At 36.5% G+C, this 23,742-nt stretch overlaps 1 protein-coding gene across 2 annotated transcripts in view; it reads right to left on the reverse strand.

The window, feature by feature from the left end:
- GPM6A (glycoprotein M6A) overlaps nucleotides 1-23,742 on the reverse strand; it is a 526,020-nt gene that overhangs the window by 317,080 nt on the left and 185,198 nt on the right. Inside the window, exon 1 of one of the 2 annotated variants that reach the window (XM_072623642.1) lies at nucleotides 20,149-20,408. The exons of the other annotated variant lie outside the window; for it this stretch is intronic. Within the exon in view, the coding sequence (XP_072479743.1) occupies nucleotides 20,149-20,278 (130 nt within the window). The 5' untranslated portion in view covers nucleotides 20,279-20,408. Of the gene's footprint in view, nucleotides 1-20,148; nucleotides 20,409-23,742 lie in introns of those variants that run through there. 2 annotated transcript variants of the gene reach the window in all.

Consider the following 23,742-nt stretch of genomic DNA (forward strand, 5'->3'; position numbering starts at 1 on the left):
AAGCTTTCTTCTTTACCCTTCTTACCTGGTCTCAACTAAAATGATTCTAAAAAGTAAGTCAATAAGAAAGTAAAAAAAATTAAAAAGTGAAAAACAGGACTTCTCGGATCCTGGCATCAAGAGAGAAAGCACATAAGATATTCACCCTTGCGAAATAGCAGAGACAATAGAGCAAAGAAAATAAATCAGGAAATCCTTTTTGCTCTTGACAAAGAACTAGTAATATTATAAGTGTAGTATTATTCTCATTTTCCATTACAGGGTACAGCCTGAGGATTTTTTTTAATTGAAAAAGACAATACTTTAGGGATAAGAGTTCTGCCAACTCTGGAAATTTACCTTTCAGGAGTTTTATTTTTTTATGTAATACTTACCTAGCTAGCATTGTAATGTGGTATTATTTTAGTAATTTGACTCCAGTGGAAAAAGAAAGTACTTAAGCACAATGACCTGGATCACAAAACTGGTTGTTTTTTGTTTTTTGTTTTTTTTTTTTTTAATTCTAAAGGCTGCAGATTTGGATATCATTATAATCAATTCATAAACATTTTGCTATCTTGCTAGAATGAATCAATTTGAAATGCTATTGTCCAGTCATTTTAGTCACGTCTGACTCTTCATGACTCCATTTGGGAGTTTCTTAGAAAAGATACTGGAGTAGTTTGCCATTTCCTTCTCTAGATCATTTAGAGATGAGGAAACTGAGGCAAACAGGATTATGTGACTTTCTCAGAGTCATAAAGCTAGTAAGTGTCTGGGGCCAAATTTGAAGTTGGGAAGAAAAGTCTTCCTGACTCCAGGTCCAGCACTGGGGCCAAATTTGAACTTGGGAAGAAAAGTCTTCCTGACTCCAGGTCCAGCACTCTAGGTCCACACTGAGCTACCTAGCTGCCCCAATTTGAAATGTAAATACTTGATTTCCTGTGAAGCAGGCATGCATTGTATTTGAGATCTCCAAGGGACCCCAAATTATTATCTGACCCATTCCTAATAGAATGTAAGTTCCTGAAGGACAGATACTGTTTCATTTTTAAATTTTATCTTCAGCACCTAGGCCAGTGACTGGTATAGAGGAGGAATTTAACAGATACTTATTGAATCAGTAAATCTGTATCTGAAGCAGAAATCTTCTCTACAGCATCTCCAAAAAGGGGTCCCCAATTTCTACTTTAATTGACAAGTAATTCACTACATTCCAAGTTAATTCATTCCACAATGGGACAGCAATAACTGTTAAGGATGTTTTTATTTATTTCCCTCTTGTCTTGATATAGAGGCAAAAACAAAAACTATAGTCAGGAATTTCCATTCATAAGTCTTAGTTCTTCTGCCTTCTGGGGCCATTCATTTTTGCTATAACACCCTCAAGAGGGAACCCCTAAATCTTGTAAACACTAAACAGATGAAGGAGCAGCTCAGTAAGACACATTTGCCTCCATAGAACGCTGGTCATCAAGATGCAGGGTGGAGGACTTTCTATCAGATTACAGCTAAACACTGCACCTAAGGGACTGGATAAGAGTCATAACTAGGTCAGGGCAAATGGCACCTTATGCCAAGGCACAGGCCCCAAAGGGACCATGTGCCCTTGCCCGACCTAGGGTTTCTGCCAGAGGTGTGTAGCACAACCATTTCAAGCCTTGTTCCCCACTCCCTGGGCTGTTTTTCCCAATTGCTTAGTAGGGTAAGGGTTTGATTCTCTGGAAAAAGCTTCTTTTTCTTCTGGCACAACTATATAGCAACGATTTCACTCCTCCAACCTCCATTTGCCTCAAGTGTAATTGTAGCTAATGATTCTTGCCTGGTGTAAATTCAACTATTCCTCATGTACCATATATAATATGGTTTGTTCATTATGTGTCTTTAAACCAGTATAATTTTCCTTACTGTTTTGAATAAAACTTTTCTTTCAGTACATGCTGCTTACAGTGCCTAGAAGTGAGAAAGTTAGTATTAGTCTATTGGACCATCCAACCAAATAGTTTTTCCTAGTGTTTTTAGGATGAAGCAAGTGCCATATGCCTATTTTAGGAGAAAGTTCTCCCCTTTTGACTAATGGTCACATCATCAATTTAGAAGGGATCTTAAATGACCAATATGCTCATTATTTGATCATAGATGGGAAAACTGAGGTCCAGACAGGTTACATGATCATATGATGAAGGTTATACCAAGTAGCAGAGGTGAGGTTAGAACCCAGGCCCTCTGATACCAGATCTAGCACTACGTCATAGTGGACATTCTACTTCACTCACTATTGCCATAACTTTCTAAATCAAAACATTTTCCTGATTGCTGCTTACCTACAGCTGTTGTTTCACCCTATTAGAATATAAGCTTATATGAACAGATGTAGAGTTGAAGTGAGGATAGGCAGAAGAGAAAATTTTACTATAACATCAGTATTATAAAAATGAACAATTCTGAAAGACTCAAGAACTATGGTCAACAAGTTCTATCATTTCTATCTTCAGCAATCTCTCACAGATCTCTTCTTTCCTCTGACTCTAATTGCCAGTACTCTGGTGTCAGCCCTCATCACTTCACCCCTGGACTGTTATAAGAGCCTTTTTGCTTGTCTCTTGCCTCAAGTCTTTCCGTGCTCTAGTCCACCTTCAACCCAGGTGCCAAATCAATGTTCATAAAATCCAAGTCTGGTCATGTGACCTCTCTCTTCAACTGGACTTAGATGACTTTGGAAGAGAGAGTGAGGCTAATGCCTTTGTGCAGCTCTGCCTCACTTAAATCAAACTCATGTGCAAGTCAAGACATTCCCAGTGATACCCTTGATTCTTTCTGAAAATGAAAGATGAACAATAACAACAATAAATCAGTGGCTCCTTATTGAATCAGGATTAAATGCAAAGTCTTTAGCTCTTCTATTAGCTGGTCTCCAGTCTTCTTACTTCCTTTTGAATATTTTACAATTCAAGTGACACTAGACAACTTTCGGTTCCTCACACAAGACAATCCATTTCCCAACTCTGGATATTTTGACTGGCTATAACTAAGCCTAACACTCTTCATCTCCACCTCCTAGATTCCTTAATGTCTCTAATAAAACTTCCCTTCTGCAAGAAGCCTTTTTTCAGTTCATTAACCTTAGGGCCAGATGAGCTCGAATTTATCTTGTCTATACCTTGTTTGTACCTAGTTGGTCTCATGTTATCTCTCCTGTTCAACTGAGACCTCCTTAAGTCTAGAGACAACATTTTGCCTTTATTTGCATACCCAGTGCTCAGTACAGGGCCAGACCTTTAGTAATAGTCATAGTAATAAGTATAAATAATGGCTGACTAGAACTAAAGAACCAGTCATTCCAGAGATAAAAAAGAAGGCTGCCTACCTCATAGCAGAAAGATATGAGGAGTAATATGCTTTTAAATGGGACCTACATGGGAATTCATTTTGCCTGACTATGTTAACAAGAGTGTTTATTTCTCTCTTCTCTTCCATCCATCTTTCTAGTGGGTTAAAGAGAGAAAAAATGTATATGTGAAAATTGAAAAAATATTGTTTTTAAAATGAATTTAAGATCAGGGAATGTCTTCAATGTCTTTCCTCTTTAATTTATGTTCCCACAACTTAGCATAGTACTCAATAAATGTCTTTTAATTCATTCATTCATACGAGGACAAGTACCAGAAGAAACCCAGTGAGGGAGATCCTTCTGCCTGTGAGAGGTTGTGAGGATGTATCATATCAATAGGAGTAGGATATTCCTGAAATGTTACCCTATATGTGCCACTTATTAAGATGGGGATTCAAAACGTAACTATATGTCCCACTTGTTCAATGAATGAAAGATGTGAGCAAAGGTCACAAGAATGGCCTTCAATACACACCAGGAGAGGAAATTCCAACATCAATGGAATCACAGATTCAATTGAATATCCATGAGGTCATATTGAGCTCAATGCCCAAAATGCTCCAAAAGTTTGGAGATGCAAAATAAAACAGTTGAGGTCAAAATTCACTCAAAACTTTGGAAACTGTGAATGTAGGCAAAGGGGTCTCCATTTATCATTTCTATATTTCTGGGTTATATACTCAATTTTTAATGTATCCCTTATTTTGCCTTGAAGTGATTAAAGCACAATCTACTATGAAATAATGACACGTTAAATAATGTTAATGCATAGTTTTCTAAAATGTCAATGTTTTATATAAAGCAAAGTATACAATTTTCATTTTGTGAGAATGGTTTCAGAGCTTATAAATTCTATGGTGTGCTGTGAAAGCATAGCTATGAAGATGTCTGATTTAAAAAAGCAATCCTGGCACTGTAAAATAAAAATAAGTGACAAAAGGCACCCTAATAATACAGGCTTATTAAATTTTACACTGAGACATACCCACATATATGCTTATGTATATGTATATATGACCAAAATCCATTCAAAAATTGAAACACGGGTATGTATGTGCATTTCCCTAGGTTCTGAAAATAGGGGACAAAAATTCAATGAAATTTTTGGTTTAAAAAAATAAATCTGCCAAACACACACAAAAAATCCTTTCTTTAATTATTCAAGCACTGAATCCCCTGTGGGATGATAAACAGTTCCTAAAAGAAAGACTGTGAATTTGACTTAATGCTATATAAGTGCTAATTATATATATTGAACAGGATGGAAGTTTATTGGTAAAATGTTTGAATAGCATAGTTAGGCAGGGAGAAAATTACAAAAATATAAAAAGAATGACAAATAGGGGACAAATTCAGTGGAGAACCTAAGTTGGGCCTAAGCATGTATTATAACATATGTTGCTTCTATAAAAGTAAACTAAAGTGGATTAAATTAACAGGAGAAAGAACACCTGGGGGCAATGATAAACCAAACCCCCAAATCACCATTTTCTTCTTTACCCCTTCACTATAAATACCCCTAGGCAAAAAGGGTTTTCCCTCCCTTCCCTTCTATTAAAACAAAAACAAAGCACCTCTAGCTGATGCCAAGTGGAATGCTAATTTAAAATTTTATATATCTCTATCTATACATACACACATACATATATAGTTATATACACATAAACATACACACATAAGCAGCATTCATGTATCAACTTTATACATTTTTTGTATTCACTTCATTTACTTTTCTATTTACTTCATTCTCTCATTTATTTCACAACTTTGTCTTAAGAGGATGCCCACAGTATGAGGAAACTATAAACCTAGGTTCCTTCCCCTAATGCATGAATGCAAAGAAAATAGCATTATTTTCTCCCAATTCACTAAGAAAAAGCTTATGTTTGATCCAAGATTTTCCAGATGGCATCTGAGAGGATGCAGTTGAGGCTCTGGGTGGTCTCTATGGCAATTTTCAGAGTACCCAAATTACATAGACAAGTGGCCACCCTCAGAAGACCCTATGGTGACAAAAATTACAAGATATTTTGGGGGGCCACCCACATGTTCTAGGGCAGAGCAGGCATTTAAGTACCTCTGTACAATCCTGTTTTACTCTGGCCAAATTGTGCTCTGGTCATGCCAGTTACTATGCAGTATATGAGAGGGGGAAGAAGGCAGCAGGTAAGAATCCAATAAAAATACAATGGTGTGACTAGGGAAGTCTGAGGTTCTCCTCCCCTCTGTTCCCAGGTGTAATTCCCTACGTAACCCTTGAAGTTGAAAATATGGAGAAGGCAATCAGTCAGGAACCTGCATGACATTGTGAAGTCCTGAGTCATGTCTAATATCACTTAGGAAAAAGGTATATGATGTTTGTATACACACACACACACACATGTACACAGTATATATGTGTATATATATATATGTATATATATATATATATATACACACATATATACAAGAGTCCTATGGATTCTGAGCCAGTGTATTTATTGAATTCCCAATACAATGTTGGACTCTAAACTCAGTAGCTACACCACTACCATGGTGTAGCTACTGAGGAATGACTGCATGAGGTAATCAATTCCTGGGATTCCCTCCCAATTCAGAGACTCTATGATTCTATGATATAATATTTAATGTCCCTCTGTTGACATATCTTCTATATAAACCAAAACAGAAATGGGAAATAGGAAATCTTTTCAGTATTTAATATCATAGCTTTTATATGACCAGAGTTCCTAACATATAGTTAGTGAATTTTTAAAATATATATACATATATTTGGATAATTATTTCAACACAGTTGACTTTTTTTTTTTTGGTAACACTATGTTATCTTATGCATTTTTCTAAGAAGAGCTTTATAGACTTCATTAGATGGCCAAATGGGTCCATGACATGCCCCTCCAACTACTGCAAAAAAAAAAAAAAGGTTAAGAACCTCTGAACTAGACCTTTACTTTGATAGTTTTCAAGAGTAATTAGTTTTAGCAAATAGACAAAACCTATGTGCCATAATTTAGCTAAGGCCCTGCAGAATCTGGTTCTAAACCATGTTTGCAGCTGAAGTTCCACTACTTGCCTTTACTCACTCTACAATTTGCATACAATGGAATAGCTGTTTCTTGTTCTCATCCTATCTACTTTTACCTCAGGGAATTAATGCAGACCATTCCCTGTGCCTAAAATGCATTCCCTGCTCACCTCCAATTTATGAGATTTCCCACCCCCACCTCTGCTCAATTTAGGTACTGTTGTCTCTATGAAATCATCGTTGATTTTCCCCACCTAGCAGGGACATCTCCCTCTTCTAACTTTCTCAAGAGCTTTGATTCTTCTGCCTTTTTTATACCCTACTTTGTATCATACTCATCTACATATGCTGTATCCTTTCTTCTCCAGGGAAGACCTATAATTTTTCTCACCTTTATAGTGACTTGAACATAGTAGGCACATAATAAAAATCTGTTCAGTGGGAAAATGAATGCTAAATAGCCTAGTATATACTTCTCAAGAAAGATACCAGTTGGCCTGCAGACCCAGTCTTAAAGAAGTACATTGAGCAAAAGGCCATTTGTCAGCTAGCAAAAGTATATTAAGAACAACTGAAAATATAACCTTCCAAACCTTCCTTGATTTATATTATCTTGACCTACTGTTGTTGGTCAGTGATATAAGGTATATCATTCATGGATTCAATAAATATTTTTGAGCCCCTGAATTTATCACACTTAACTTTGGGATAGTCTGATTTCCTTTTTTAGTTTAAGAAATATTTTTTGCAGCCCTGAAGCTTTTTTTTTCCAACCTGTCTGCAAAGTTGAGATAAACCACCATCTGTCTGGAAGAGTTTAGGTGTAATATTGGCTGAACACAGGGGGTTAGACTGTGACCATCTGTCAAACTCATTTCCAGGTCTCTGATTTCCTATGTCATTTTCTTACTCTCCTCTAATGCACAAAATGCTCTACAGAGTATCAGGAGAATAGGGTTCCCCTACTCTCAAGGAACCAGAGCTTCTATTTTACCATATGCAAATAGGGAGGCAAATACCTTAGGCTGCTTATCAAAAATTGTCATTTATTAGTGCTGTGGTAACCACAGATAAAAAACTCCTTACCAAGGCTCTGTATTGTTCCATTTTTGAGACTACGTACTCAGACCTTCACTGCTTATTGGTAAAAGACTAGTATTTCTAGAAACTACTCATAGTACTTTCCATTTTTTAATTGTGCGACATTTTCCAAAATAAGGAAAAACCAAAAGATGAAGCAATCCTGCACAATTTTAACTTTTTTTTTTTTTTAAAAGACCTATGTAGGACATTTAAAAAATTTGCTTTATTGGACTGAAAGGGCTCCTCTGCCTAGGAAGATGGGAAAAATAAACCTCTCATCAGTTGTGCAAATAAGATTGGAATACAGCAAAAAGTTAATTTGCTGCTGTGGATGAAATTACTTCTATTTTCTGTCATATAAACCACGCCAATTTTGACTTTCTTTAGCTTTGATATTTAATGGACTTTTTTTTTTCTCTGAAGAATCTCTATTGCTATAGATACACTATATTCACTCAGTAGCAAGGCTAAAGAAATTACTTGCTTCTTAGAGGAGACTCAGGAGAATGGAAAGAAAAATAGGGCAAGGTAGCCTGTCATAGGTTACATTAGTTCAACTACTGCCTGGATATTTTGCTGCAAAATGATCTTTGCTTGCTTCAGGCTAGTGAGAAAAATGCAAACAAGTATTCCAATTGACAGCATTGGTTTTTTTGAACCTTACCCAGTTATTCTTGTGTAGTATAGAAGTTGGATGGGTTTCAGAAAAATGCCAAACAAATATCTACGCAGATTAGCCAACTAGAAAAGGGTCTATGGAGAACAAACAAGAACTATCAACTCTTAGGGTTGGAAGGGACATTAGAGGCCTGCTTGTCCTACCCCTACATAGGAATTCCCTGCATAATATCTGTGACATATGGTCATTCAGACTCCAAAGGCCTCCCACCTCTCCACAGAATTATAGTATCTCTTACCCATCACCTCTCAAATGTCCCACTACCCATCTCCCCCACATACTCCTGCATGAATAGTCCAATTCCACTTAAAGCAGGGAATGACATAATATATTGTACCTGCTCACACACAGGCTTTGAAACCTTTTCAAAATGTCTGACCCATACTCACTCAACACAGAAATCTAATTTATGTAAAAAAAAAAAAAAGATACATGAAGTAAGAAATCATATATGGTTGGGGCTACAATATGGAGACCTTCAAGTTTTCTTGTCAAGATTTTTCTGGGTGGTCAAGAAATAACTAGGAAGGTCAATAATAGCATAGAAAAGCAGCATCCCACCCTGCACCAAACCAAATCTTGAAGAGTATTCTCTTTCAGCAAATATTTAAAAGCAAGCTAAAATTAAATGTCTGTAGATTTGTCTGCAGTTATATGGAGTGCAAGCCAAAAGTAACTTTTTATTACATGCAGTTATGTAAATTACACAATACTGAATAACTCCCCCCCAACCATGTGTTAGATTGCATTTCCTAAAATTTGATTACTCTCAAAGAGAAGCGTTTTAATTTGTTTTTTTCTTTGAAGATTCTTCTATTTCAAATATACTCAAAATCAATAAGAATTATAATCTGAGATACTTGTTCACAGGGTACTATAGAACCCTAAGACGGCCCTAGCTTCTAATAGCATTCTAGTCTCTTGTTTCCTTATATCACTCACCACAAAGCCAGATACATTTTTTAATTGTCTAAAACAGTTAAAGGCAAGGCGTTGTACTGGATAGAGGGCCAGGAAGCTTGAGTTCTAATCTTACCACTAATTCATCCTGACAGCATGCCCTTGGACAAGTTATCTCATCTTTTGATGGCCCAGACAACTTTCTAGAAGAATGAAGGTTGCAGAACACTTGTCAATATGCTCATCATATATATATAGACTACTTAGCATATTTCTTATTTGTATATACACTCCATTCACTGAAATGTTGCCCAATAGCCACAATGGCCAGGAAATCATTACAGAAGGACTGGGAACTCCCAGATGAGGAAATTCCCTCTATCAAAGCAGACTGACACTTTGAAATGTTTTTCTTAGAATTGTGAAAAATGATTTTTTTTCTAACATACCTTTATTCTAGTCTTATAGGAATTTTTGGGAACTGGTACAAAATTAAGACTTCTTTCAAGGAAGCTACTTGCTCAATACTAAACTTACAGAAGGGATGAAAAATGGAAATTTGGCATTATAAGAGGGTCCAATACTCATGTTTCTGATTGTGGCCAGGAAGGTACCTTGGGTTATTGAGGTCTCTAATAATAGATCATAAACTCCTCTTCTACAAATCTGGAAAGGTTTTGAGTGTGGTCCTACAGAACAAGTGGTACCAATCTGGTTAACTACTGAGAGGTTCATCATTAGCATATCAGGAAATAGGTGGTAAATTCTTTAGCCATGGAATAAATGAAAATACCAAATGACCTTTCACTTTGTGTGTGTACAGCGACAGAACAGCAAAAAGATGAGCAGAGAGAGCTTTGTGTCACAGATGTTAGTTCATCTATAAACATTAGCAGAACTATTGGTATGCTAACAAAATCCTTGTCCAATGACAAATGAGTCAACATATGAATAGAGGAGCTGAATCATAGCAATACTGACATTCCCTATAAAGGCACAGGAAAAATATAAGTAAGTACTGTTAAAATGAAATATGGCCCACAGGTTTTCCTTGGAGAGGAAATAAAGGAATTGGTAAAGTCAAAGTGCATTGCAACAACAAATCAATAATAATAATGTAAGAACATTTAGTCATCTCACCTTGAAGAGCCCACGAATAAGCAGTACAGAATGACAATTATGATTATTGAAGTGAATAGGGCAACTCCCACTGCAGAGAATATGGAAACTCTATGACAGACTTAAGACCCTCCAAATCAAATCAAGATAGACTGCAAATATTTTGGGATTTCAGCATAAAGATAGGCAAAGAAGACAACAGTGAAAGTTCTGTTAAAAAAATATGACAGGATAAAGAACTGAAAGACTCCAAATCCTTGAAAATGATAGATTCTTTATATCTATACACTGGAAGTACTGGGAATAGAAGGAATTGAATATCTTACACACACAAAAATAAAATTGGCTATATTTCAGACTGGAAATTATTGATTGTTACTTAGTATTGATAGTCATTTCTCAATGGGCAGGCAAGCCATCAAATTAATAAAGCAAGGATCAAAATCGATGTCAAAATAGAATAGGAGATGCCAAACCATAGTAGGCACTTAATAAATGTTTGTTGATTGATTGACTGAAAACTGCTCCAGTCCAATGCATTTAAACAAGCTACTGATTCTGGGAAAAACCGGACACAGTTGAAAAAACTATGAAGAGACATTGCCCCATTTCCTTTGAAAGTTTCATTAACGTAAGGTATTTGACACAGTGGGGACGACCTACAGAGCCTAGAAATCACTTCATTCACAAGCTCATTGTCAATAAGAGCTATATGGTAGTCAAGGGCTATGTCAGTTTAGAATACAGGCTCATTTGTGAAATCTTACAATGGAGGATGGAGAAGATTGTGAATAACATTGCCTCATAAAACTGCAAGAAGGGAAGAAAAAGAAAATTTATAAAAGTTTCACATGAGAACAAATTAGACATCATTACCAAAATCATTTGCTATTGGTTAAAAAAGAGAGAATCAAAGTTGAACAGTCTAATTGAACAAGACCCCAAAGTATCAAATATAGTGGCGTAACCTTTGATTTAAATAAAAACAAACCCACCAACTACTAAAGTTAAGAACTTCTGGGAAGACAGGGAAACTTTCTGGCAGAAATTAGGTTTAGGCAATCATCTCATACCATCTATAACAATAAGCTCTAAATGGATATGCAACCTAAAAATAAAATCATTAGGCATTTTTCAACTCTATGGCTATGAGGTCAATTCTTAACAAAACAAGGGATAGAGGTAGACAAATTTAAATACATAAAATTGAAAACCTTTTTTTTGGTAAATGCTGCTAGAATGAAAAGACAAACAATAAACTACAAATAAATGTCTTTGATATAGAACAAAAATGCAAGATAAAAATGAAATAATAGAGGTATCATTTATAGATCACTTTAACATTTGTAGTTTCCCAATTATTTTCTCATTTGATCCTCACAATGACCCATCACTGTTATACAGATGAGAAATTTCAGACAGACAGGTTAAGCAATTCGTCTAGGGTCACACAACTAGTAAAGTCCAAACCTGGACTGAAACTCAGGTTTTCCTAACACCAGATCCAACACAAAACCATTCCTCAAGGGGCAGTGGTCAAAGGATATTAAAAAAAAAAGTGTCAAAAGAAGAAATTCAAGCTGTCAACAGCAAAGAATGCTTCAAATTGCTAATAAGAGGACAAATTAAAACAACTGATATTTCAGCACACACACATAAGACTGGTAAAGGTGACAAAAGAGGAAAATGATTAAATGTTTGAGAAGATGTAGGACAGGTACACTAATGTACTCTAGGTGGAGCTGTGAATTAGTACAACCACTCAAAATAATTTCTAATTACACCTTCAAATTCGGATATACTCGCTGATATAGCAATACCACTATTAGGTGTGTGTGTGTATATGTGTGTATATATACATATATGTATATATATATATATATACATATATGTTCCCAAAGACATCTAAAAGAAAATCATACAGGACACATATGTACAAAAATATTCATAGCATTTCGTGTGTATGACATCAACTTTGACAAAGCATATGCTTAATAACTAGAAAATAACTATACAAATTATAGTATACAGATGCAATTGGATACTATTGCATATGAAATGACAAACTGAAGACATCAGAGAAATGAAGGGAGAGTTGTTATGAACTGATATGAAGCAAAATAAGCAAAAACAAGACAACTTAACCAATGATTAATATAATGATGTGAAGAAAAAGAGTTTGAAAGACTTCAGTATTCATCCATCCAGTGACTTAAAAAGACTAATGATAAAACCTACCTCCCACATCTTAGCAGAGAAGATGTGGGGTGTTAGATGACAAATGAGACATACATTTTCCAACACAGTCTACGTGTTAGATTTGTTTTTGCTTTAATTATCTGTTACAGGGAAAATGAATTAGTAGAAAATGACAAAAGCAAAAAAAACAAAAAACAAAGAATGAAAGTAGAAACAAATTGTATACAGTGTGTCCAAAAAGTCTTAGTCTACTTAATGGTTAGTCTACCAAAGGTTAAAATGGCACTAAGACTTTTGAGAGACTTCATGTTACAGAAGATTGTTATTTCATATGCATTCCATACTTTTGCTGTTCTTTGTGTGTTTGAATTTGAATTTAAGTTCATTATTTAAAAATTGAATGAACTGTATAGTACTACATAAGCATGAACTATTATTGTTACTAAAAAGCATTCTAATAGAAGATTCGATATCAAGGTCCATGATTGGAGGACTGGGGATAGAAGTTGAAGAATTATTATATAGCATTACCAGTACCGAGGACAATACAAATATATAGCTATCTGGGTGACCCTAGGCATGTCAACACCATTTTAAAAGAATTCTTTTTTTCTTTTTCTTTTGTAGATATACTTTTCTGGTTTCATTTGTCACCAAATAAAACGCAACTGGAAGACCACTTATCTACAAAAAGAACCATAAGGTTTCTTGGTCTACAAGCCATGTACATGGTGGATTATTAACTGACATTTCAAAGCAGGGTTATTTCAAAGACTTTTGTTTAAATTTGCTTTTTAAATCAAACTAAAATGAAATTATTTTAGGTTGGTATTTTAAGTGTAGGAAGCAATACAGACAATTTGAAGCTCATCTGACTAGTTATGAAGGAATCAAAGCCATCATGTTGGAACTCTCTTAAAAAGAGAGCCATCTCTTTTTGCAAATATCACATGCTATACATTCCTTCAGGCCAGTAATTTCCCACTGAAACCAATTAGGGAGGGAGTGGAAAAGTAAGGTTCACTTTTTAATCTTAGGTTTTAGTTCACAGCTCAGTGCTGATGCTTCGCCCCAGAGGACAATCACAAAGAAGAAGAAAGGTCTAAAGATATTTCTCTTTTATTTCTCTTGCTTTAAGTTCATTTGCATTATCGAAAGCATAATCCATAGTCCTTTGCCAATAGGACAATTCTCTGTGCTGATCAATAAATGATACATTACATAAATACAACATAAATTATACCAATTTCAAAAGTCATTTTTTATGTCTAACACATATTGTCATTACTTAATATGTCTGGATTTGCAAGACCAGCCCCTCCAGAACTGATTTAATTTTCCTTAAGTGTGAGACCTACAATCCAAATGACATTTTGATGATAGCTTTGCAGTCTAAACACTTAGGCTTCTTAAAGCTTTGATTAAGAATATCAGTCTGCATCTTTTAATATTCTATTATGCTTTTTCCTACAAAGAAGAAAATTCTTTTTTTTAATTTATAAAAAATAAAATTCTTAAGCAAATATATATGCATGTGGATACTAACCAGCAGACTAGAAAGGTAGAATCCCAGGTCAGAACTTGTGTTTTCTAATTAGCTTCATGATCTTTAGAAAGTTTTTTATTCTGTACCACAATGAGCGTACCTATAATATTAGAGGATTGGACTAAATGAGTTTTCACACCCTTACCAGTTCTAATATTTCATCTGTAAAATATTCTCTGTTCATACTAATTTATTCAATGATACACAGTTCAGAGCAAGACTTGAAAGAATGGCAAATGCTAAGTACAACTGAATGTTCTTACACACGAATTTTTCTTTAATCCAAGTCACTTCTTAATTATCACATCCAAACAGAACGAAAATTTTCATCTTATTCTTATTTTTTTTTAAGTTAAAAGCTTATTCAGCTTCAAGGAAGCTTTGAGTCAAGGGCCCCTGTAGTTGGCTATTTTAGCCTTTTGTTTTGCTTATTAAAGGATCTGATTACTTTTAAATTAATAATAAAAAACCTACTAAGTTACTTTCTTAATACTAAAGAATATTCTTTATATTTATATATTGACATATATATGATAATAATATAAATGTGGATTTATATTATTATCATAGTTCCTGACAAAAGCAAAGAGGGGGGAAATCACTTTCTACTGCATGCTGTTAATCTGCATTAAAATATTATATGCACTCCTCACTCCTTCTGCTTCTTGTGAACATGCATTTTCCTGACTGGCTATAAGACTGCCTGGAAATTCCCTCTTTGTTTTTGCTTTTTAGCTTTTATAGCCTAGTCATCAACAGCCCTCAAATGGACCACATTCCCTTTTTTACAGTACATTCTAAAACATTTAAACCCAGAACGTTGTTTTGAAATTTAAAAAATGAACCATTCACATGTTTTTGTCTGTCTCTAAGATTGTATATGCCTTCCGAGATGCAAATCTATTTGCCCGTTAGCTCAACTAGCTCTTGGCTTGATTTCACTTGGTCAGGGTCTCAAACTATGAAATGATAACCACCACCAATGTGTAGCCTTGTGGTTAATTACCCCCTTTGTATGACAACTCCATTTAGGAAGGAATCTCATCCATGTGTTCTCTCTCCTTCTCTGCTCAGTTTCCCCTGCAATATGCTAGTTTATATATGTGTGGTATCTGCCCAGTAGAATATAAGCACCTTGAGGAGATGGATTGATTAATTTTGCCTTTGTGCACAGAACCTAGAACATAGAAGGCCTTAATTTTTATAGTTGTTGAATTGCTAAAAGGTTAGCAGTTAACTAATGAACTTTACAAAGGGCAGCAATTACTAGGATCACTTATTCAGTAACCCATAACCCAAGTAAAAAATAGATAACAGATTTTATCATTAAGATATATTTCAGAGTCCTTTGACTGCCTCCTCCTCAACCTCTGTAAGTCTCTTTCCCCCAGTTATCTCTCCTCTCATTTCCTCTTGTTTATTCCATTCTCTTTACAGTGACTTCTTGCCCTTATTTTCCTTCCACAGACATTTTTCTATGTTTTAAAATTTCATGGACTCAAAAAAGTCATAGTCTATAACATATGTATCTGTCATCCAAGGAACAGCCTAAGTCCAGAGAGGTCAATCAGTAAGGTTTGCATGTTTTAGGCCACAACAGTTCATGAACTATGACACAGAGGGGGTTGATCTACATCACTAAACAAAGCACCCATATTGATGAGATCACAGATCTACTGGAGCATGGGAGAAAAGTCAAATCAAGTCAACAGAGTGTATTAACCACATGCTAAGCACCAGGCATTGTGCTGAGCCCTGGGATGCTCTTAGGCTTGGGGTAAAGAGAGTTTAATCCAAACCAATCAGCTTTCTTATCCAAAAAAGGAAGTTGGCTTTTTTAATTCTAGTCAGCTGTGTGATTTTTTTCTCTCTGGGTCTCCATTTCCTCATCCATTTAATGAAGGAGTGGGACACAGTGCTCTCCAAGGTCCCTTCCTCAGCTAAAATTCTGTGATAAAGAAAAAGAAAATGGAGCTACATGAGATAAAAATAGAGCAGGGGAAAAACAGTGATGCACATAGCACACAGTGCTCTTTTAAAGGCTAGCAGACATAAATGTTAACGATGGTGGGTGTCTCCAATGATTTCATTTCACCCTTGCACGGATATCCAAATTACAGCATTCAACAAGCATGTTGTACTGTGTACTTGGTGTACCAGGCATTGATGCTAAGCACCCAGCAATATAAAGAAAGCTAGGGGTGAGGGAAGGGGAGGAGGACATTCACTGCTCTCAAGGAGCTCCCAGTCTAAGGGAAGAACATGTAAAAAATTATGTGCAAACAGGATGCCTGTAGGAAAAATTGGAGATAATGAAAAGCGCTAAGAGTTGAGGACTATATTTCAAAGGGCTCTCAATGCATTCATATTTGCTATCTACAGAGAATTATAGTCACAGATTTAGAAAGAACCCCAGAGGCCCACTAATGCAGCCCTTTCATTCTACAGCTGAAAAAACAGAACACAAGAGTATTTTAAGTGACTTGCCCAAGATCTTTAACCTTAGGCATTTATTGTTGTCTTCATGGGAGAGACAATAACCTGAAATATCTTTCAAAACATGGACCAGTCCCATTTTTGTCCTCCAGGCCAAATCTTAACTCTTTTCCCTTCTTGATAAATGAACTTCATATATCAGACTTTCCACCTGCATCTTGCAACAACTTGAGACCCACAGTTTCCTGTTTTCTGTTTCAGTAATGGCGTATCCTTCATTCCTTCTAATTTTGATAATTTTTGATTTGGCTTGGGTATGATGTAGTACTATCAACTCCCAACAAAGAGAGCATTAGGAGATGTTCTCAGCTTTAGGATACAATGTCCTAGTTAATAGATAACACTCTCTCTCTTTTTGAATGGGGATGAAGGAGATGAGGGCAGAAGAGCCAGCTTCTCTTCTACCTACTTCCCCATCTAGCTTCTATCAGTATAGGAAAGTTCCCCACCATGTCAATCATTGAGGGAATAACTTACCCTATAGGACAGAATGATCTTGATTCAATACTGCAAATCTCCAACAGGAGTGATGGAGCTCTGTTTACTTATTAGGAATTAGACTGTCTTCCAAATTGATTTCTACTGGAAGACCTTTCAACACAGAGATTACATTTAATACAGATGGATCTCTAAGGAGGACAGAGATAGGTGAGAAGGGTTCTTTGACTAAGCATCAGATCTAGCTTTCCCAGGTTACAGAAATTCTTAACCTAGGGTCCATGAACTTGGTTTTTAAAATATTTTGATAACTTTATTTTAATACAATTGGTTCCCTTTGCAATCTATATTCATTTAAAATCATTATTTTAAAGGAGAGTCTGTAGGCTTCATCAGAGGGCCAAAAAGTTCCACGGCGCAAAAAAGATTAAGAACTCTTGGCCTAGAAATGAGAATCAAGGCTCCTGGTGTTTTAGTCCTTCACCTCCCTTCTGTATATTGCCTCTCTTTTTACTTCCGCTCTCTTGCCTTGCCCCTGGGAAAGGCCCAAAGGCCTGACAATTTTGATACCTTTGTTTCTCCTGCTTGAATGCTGTTAAGGGAGCAAGAGACTGGAGGTTCTGCTCACACCTTTCTTCCCTCTCCATCTGGTGGCCTATGAAAACTCTAGGCCTCCTTCCTGGCTTTGCTTGCTGACCTGTAACTGAGCCAAGTAGCAGAAGGCTGGGTTTGCCCTCTCTCTCACAACCACCCCTTCTCCCTATGCTAGGGAGTTGAGAAGTCTGCTTTGAGATCTGGCAGGCTTCAGGAAAGGTTATCCAGTGCCATCTCCTCTTCTGAGGAATAATTGTATGCCTTCTTTGTTTGGCATTGTTGTTAAAAATTGTATTCTTATTAAACAAAACTCATCAATAGATTTATATGTCATTTAGCTAAGGATTCCTCTACTGGACCATGAACCATGTTCTCAGTAATTCAGTTTATACGAGATCAGCATGTTCCTCACTGATTTAAGAATTTTCCTGTAGCTTACATTGTGATGAACATCATTGAATATTTCTCTCTCTAGAGCAAAACTGCGATGTTGTTTTGTGACTTTAGCTTCAGTGACATGCTAAAAAAAAGGCAGAAGGGCTCAGGAGTCCTGGTACCCCAATAAATTTAGGGGAGTGGCAGATTCAGCAGCTGGAAACCAGAGAAAACTCCTCCTGCCAGTTCAGCAGATTCCTTAACACCAAAGGGCTCAAAATACTTCCATATTTACTATCTCTTCATCCTCAGTGATGTACTAATGAATTGGTCTTCCAAACCAAACATCAGCTCCATTCTTATTTTGCTCAACAACATTCTAACACATCCACATTTTGATCCATGAACTGCTTTGTATATCAAATTTCCACTTGCATCTTTAAAAAATTGTACGCTCAAGTTTTTCTACTCCTTATTTGAGCTGCTCTTGTCAATATGTTATAATAAAAGAAGATGAAAAAATTTATTAATTTATTTATTAATTAATTTATTAATTAATTTATTAATTTAATTAATATTTTAAGGTTTTCAAAGAGCTTCAATCAGTCAGTAAGCACTGATAAAGTGCCTGCTATGTGTCAGGCACTATTGCTAAACACTGGGGATACAAACAAAGGTCAATACAATCCCTGCTCTCGAAGAGCTTCACATATAGAAACTTCTTTGATCCTCACAGCAACCCACTTGCGTTATTCCACTTTTACAGAGGAGGACCCCAAGGCTAAGAGAGGTTAAGTGACTTTTCTGGGGTCACACAGCTAATGAGTGGAAGAGGCATGACTCGAACCTTCTGGACTCCAAGTGTAGCACCCCGTTCACTCCACCACCAGCTTATCTCATTTCTCCATGTGGAATCCCGCCATGGAATGTTCTTACATCTCTTCTTTCTTTTTACATTTGACCCTGGGGCATAATAAATTTCTTTACCTCAAAACTTTGTACCAATATTCCCCCATCCCCATCTTGAACAAGTGGCATTGTATCATGTTCCCTGACAACTCCATATTCTCAAAATATATACCTCATTGACTGTGTTTTCCCTTCTTCCAACTTTGTTCACCTATGTTTCCTTTAGGAGACGGCACAGAGTCTCTCTTCAGGCCAGCCTTTGTGCCATCCAAGTGCCATAGGCCAGATATCTAGTCTTCTCTCCTTCAGACTGGTAGTATCGTGTCATTACAGGTCAATGCATCCCCCTTCCTGACCATCCCTCTCAATCCTCCACCTTCCCTGCTTTTTTCACATCACTACTTGCAGGTCCTTCTGGTGTTTCTCCTCTTACTTGCCCTTCCTTTTTTTCCCTCAGGGCCTCTAAACGAAGGGGTCTCAAATCCTCTTTTCTCTTCCCTTGTCCCTAAGTGCTTATCCAGAGCCTCAAACTTTACCCTTTGACGATTTGGTTTAACATAGTGCTTCCCCCATGAATCTTTCCTTCTCCAATCTCAGGTGCTTTGGGTATTACTAATAGAAATACTTGTCCCTCTTCTTGGTGTGTCAAGGTTCTTCTCTGTGTTTTTTTTGTGTTTATCCTATTAGTGTTAGTAATCCCTACCTTAAGTTCTCCTCCCCCTCTAGTAGCACCATCTCCATTGCTTTAATTTTCATTTTACTCTTGTTTCTCTTAGGACAGTACAGTCACCTTGCTATTCACTTTATGTGTTTCATATCTTATCTGGCTCACAGCATAGTGTTGCAATGTCTCTTCAACTTGGCAGCTCTTTTTCCAGTGGTAATTTTATATGTAACAAATCTTTATCTCTGGTTTGTGCAAAATCATTACTGCAAAGCCCAACCAATGAATTTGCAATTGTTTCCTCCCTCCCCTCTTTCCAAATGCTTCCCAAATAAACTACAGGTTGTCTCTCTATTAAGCCTTAATTAACATTCTTTCATCCCTGACACTTGCATCACTAAAAATATCTGACTAATCCCCAAGGATTTTGTAATTGAAGTTCCTTTACAATCTAATTCCTATTTGAGGTCTTATTGACTTTTCCTTTGCAAAAGCTATTAACTATGAAAGATCCTTCAGTTCCATTTCACTTCTCAAAGAAGCTCTGTACCAGCATTGATTTACCTCATCCAACCTTTGTTTTCTCCCTACTTAAGAGAATTAACAGCAAATTAATAAAAGCAACCACTCTTCCCCTTCCATGATCTCTCAAATGTTTTACATTTTTCCCTCTTCACGAGCTGCTCTAGTCCCAACTCTTTCACACCTTCCCTTCTCCCACATCTTCCAACAGTGTGGGACTGGTACTCACCAAGGTGCTGACTACTGGTAGATAACAGTTCAGCTTTCTGCACTTTCTTGGGGTCCTGCTCTGTGCCCCGTTGCTGTTTCTCCATGTCCAGGCTGCTTTCGAGTTCCTCCACCACCTTACTCCACTCCATAACTTCTCCCCCTCCTCTTTTTCCCAATCACTCTGCAATTTCTGGAAGAGAACCTTTAGCTCACAGCTCTTACTCATGTACAACAGCCATTTTGACTCTTACCCAGGAATCCTCACAACATTCCTGAGCCATAAGTCAAGGCCAGTATTTTCATTTAAGAGAAGGAATGCCAAGGCATTGAAAGGTTAAGGTCACAGCTTCTCAGCAGTGGGAAAAGGATTCCAGCTCTTTCCACTGTAAAGACTCTCTTTGCTATTAAGAGCACTATACATTTCCTTCTGGATTTGTGTTATCACAGTGAATTTTAATTAATATCCTTGTCCTTAATACAAACTGTTTTGGCTCCCTAGGGTAAAGACTCTACCATGCTATTTAGGGAGATAAAAGGGTTAATGTGGAAACAATACTATAATTTATGTGACAAGTAAAAGGTGCAAAGGAGTTAACAACTAAAGCAGTGAATTAACATGCAGACAGATGGTATAACCTTCCTGTGAAAATAAGATTCTAAAATTTACACTTCTGTGAAGCAGGAATGTGATCAGCATCCTGCCCTCCAACAAATCTTGGGAGGGCTGTGACTGATTTCATTTTTTCTCTCCCTCTCTAGTTTTTAGAAAATGTTTTATAACCAACCTGCACAGAGAAAGACAGTTGATGATAAATGTCAGTGTTCATTCACTTGACAGTAACATGATTTTTTTTTTTTGATGGGAGAGGTATTTTTTAGGAAGGAGTAGGAAGATATAAGGCAATGTTTTCAGTTTTTTAGTTTTGGGGGGTGTTGCTGGGGTTATTTGATTTACGATATATATCTGAAGAGTTTCACTTCTTGTGATTAAGGCAGGTAAATAAGCATGCATTCATGAGCTTGATGGGTTAAAAACAATCCTGTCTCAAAGGAATTATTTCCTTAGCCTGACTTCAAGGCACAAACTAAAGCATGACATCCCCATTTTCATGATAGCATCCTATTTTCCAGTTGGATATCTGCTCAATAAGCCTCCACCAATCAGAAAGACCTTTGACTAATGGAAAGGAGAGAATGCAAAGCCACCAACGTACAACATTTTAGTTCTCAGATACACTTAAATTGATATTATGGACTATGTCATTATTTCTGCCATGTTTGAGGGTTAATTAACATTGAGATTTATTAAAGCCTACTGAAGTATTATCTTTTTAACAAGTTATAATGACTACCTCAAGAGATTGATTTAAAAAGATCTTAGAAAATAGACTCAGCACAGTGTCTTATACATAGCAGGTACTTAATAAACATTCGTGAAATTGAATTGTATTTTTAGAAATGATTTATAAGTCAGTTAACTGTGATATGTAGAAGATGTGAAAGATCATTTCTTATTTTCCCCACCAGATATAAGACAACTCTACAAATGTTGTTTTCCAAATAGAATTTTAATGTCTGTTAAAATTTTGACATCTTTACAGTGCTTCTAGAATTGATTTCCTTAGAATGGATCACTATATTCTAAAGGAAAAAAATGGAAGGAGAAAGAGATGAAATGTCTCAGAGGCAACATGGTATAGTGGAAAGACCTGAAGTAGGGACTAAATTGATTTCAAATCCTGCCCCCTACATTTAGCAGTTATATGACCATGTACCAAATCGATTAATGTCTGTGAACCTTAATCTCTTGATTTGTAATAAAGGGACAGTATAATACCTGTAATATCTACCTTATGAGGCCATTGTGGGAATCAAATTAAATATGTGAAAAGGGTTTTTTTTTTTAAATAAATGCCAGCTATTACTATTTTTATCTATTTTTCCATGTAGCAGAATCATACCAGAAATTTTCTGTCATCTAAAAATATGAATAAGCCCTACTTAGTCCCATATCAGGGTTACTAATTATTTCATAATTAGCCAATGTTAACTCAGTTTTTTTCCACCAACTTATTGCTAAACATAGCTATTACATGCTAGCTGTTCCACTGACATAAGAATGAATGAAATAATGACAGAACATTGGAGCTAGAAAGAACCTTAAGAGGTAATCTAGTCTATCATTTGATGGATGCCGAAGTCATAAATCTCTCGTCTGATAGAAGAGAAAGTCAAAGGTACAGTCTCTGCCCTCTAGGAATTTCCAACTCAGTAATAGAAAAAAAAAAACAAAACAAGTATGTAAATGGCTCTGTCACATGGCAACATGTCATAAGTACTATAATAGAAGAGTAAAATGCTATAGTTCATTTTCAGTGAGCAGGGAATCTCGGTGTCGAATTGTATAGTGCCCTGGATCACCCAAGCCCCTCTTTTAAAAGGAAAACAAGAGGAAAGGAGCTCAGCTGTCCTCTGTTAAGACACACTGTACTACACAGAACCTGACCTTTTACTCTTGCTCACTGCACATGGGCATATAAAGTTTGTCTAATCGCTGTCAAGCTGCAGTCCTGACCCACTGACAGCCACTAATTTCACTCTCTTTCAAATTTCCAAGCCACGAATGTCTTTTTGCCCCAATCTCACTTGTGCTGTCTACTCGACTCGCTGCAAGAACCCTCACTCTGGATTTCCCTGCTACTCACTCTCTAACATTTCAGGAATGAATGCCTAGAAGAGCCCTCACAACAGCTACCACTTTTTACAAAGGGTCCCTTTCACAGCATCCAGAATGCCTTCCAGAATACACTGAGGGTTTATTCTAGGACACGAGGCTATTTCCTAAAATGGTCTGCAGAATTTCTTTAGGGATCTATTGATAACATGGATTTCTTACCTTCAAAACGGTCTGTTCATATTAATGCAAAACTTCAACGTCTTGCTTACCCTGAACTGTCCTTCTTCTCCCTACCTTCCTGCCACAATGGCAGGGGAATAAGAAGAAAAACCTGGGTCTCTCTCCCCCACCTCAGTTCTATAGCTGTATAACACAAAGAATGCTTAGTTTAGGTGGTATCATTCTAGTAGGTCCTTGAAGGAAACAAAGGATTAAGAGGAAGAAGGGAAGAACATTCCAAGTAGAAGCCATTAATTCAGAGTGATGAGTACTGTGGAAGATGAAATATGCCAATGTTAACCCTGGCAGTTTCTGCCTACACAAAAGCAGTAATGGTAAATACCTTCCAGTGGATTATTTTAACCTCTAAGCCATCAAGTAAATACCATTAGAAAGAGAGGAGGTATGGTATAATAGAGTGCCAGATTGGGAGTTGGAGGACCAGTGTTCAAATCCTTCCTTTGCTACTAGCTGTATGAGTTTAGGCAAATCATTTCACTTTCTCGGTATTCAGTTTCCTTATAACTGGTCTTGATTAAATGAGATAATAATTGCAAAGTATGTAGCTAGTGTCTAGCACATAGAAAGTGCTATATAAATATTAGTTATGATTATGATTTTTCTCCCTCCCAAGTTATCCTAACCAGTAATTCTAGATTAATACCCTAAAATGAAGTTCTGATTACCTCCCCTTCCTTACAAATCCATAATGGCACC

Source organism: Notamacropus eugenii, chromosome 7, assembly GCF_028372415.1.
Source record: "Notamacropus eugenii isolate mMacEug1 chromosome 7, mMacEug1.pri_v2, whole genome shotgun sequence".
Taxonomy (NCBI): domain Eukaryota; kingdom Metazoa; phylum Chordata; class Mammalia; order Diprotodontia; family Macropodidae; genus Notamacropus; species Notamacropus eugenii.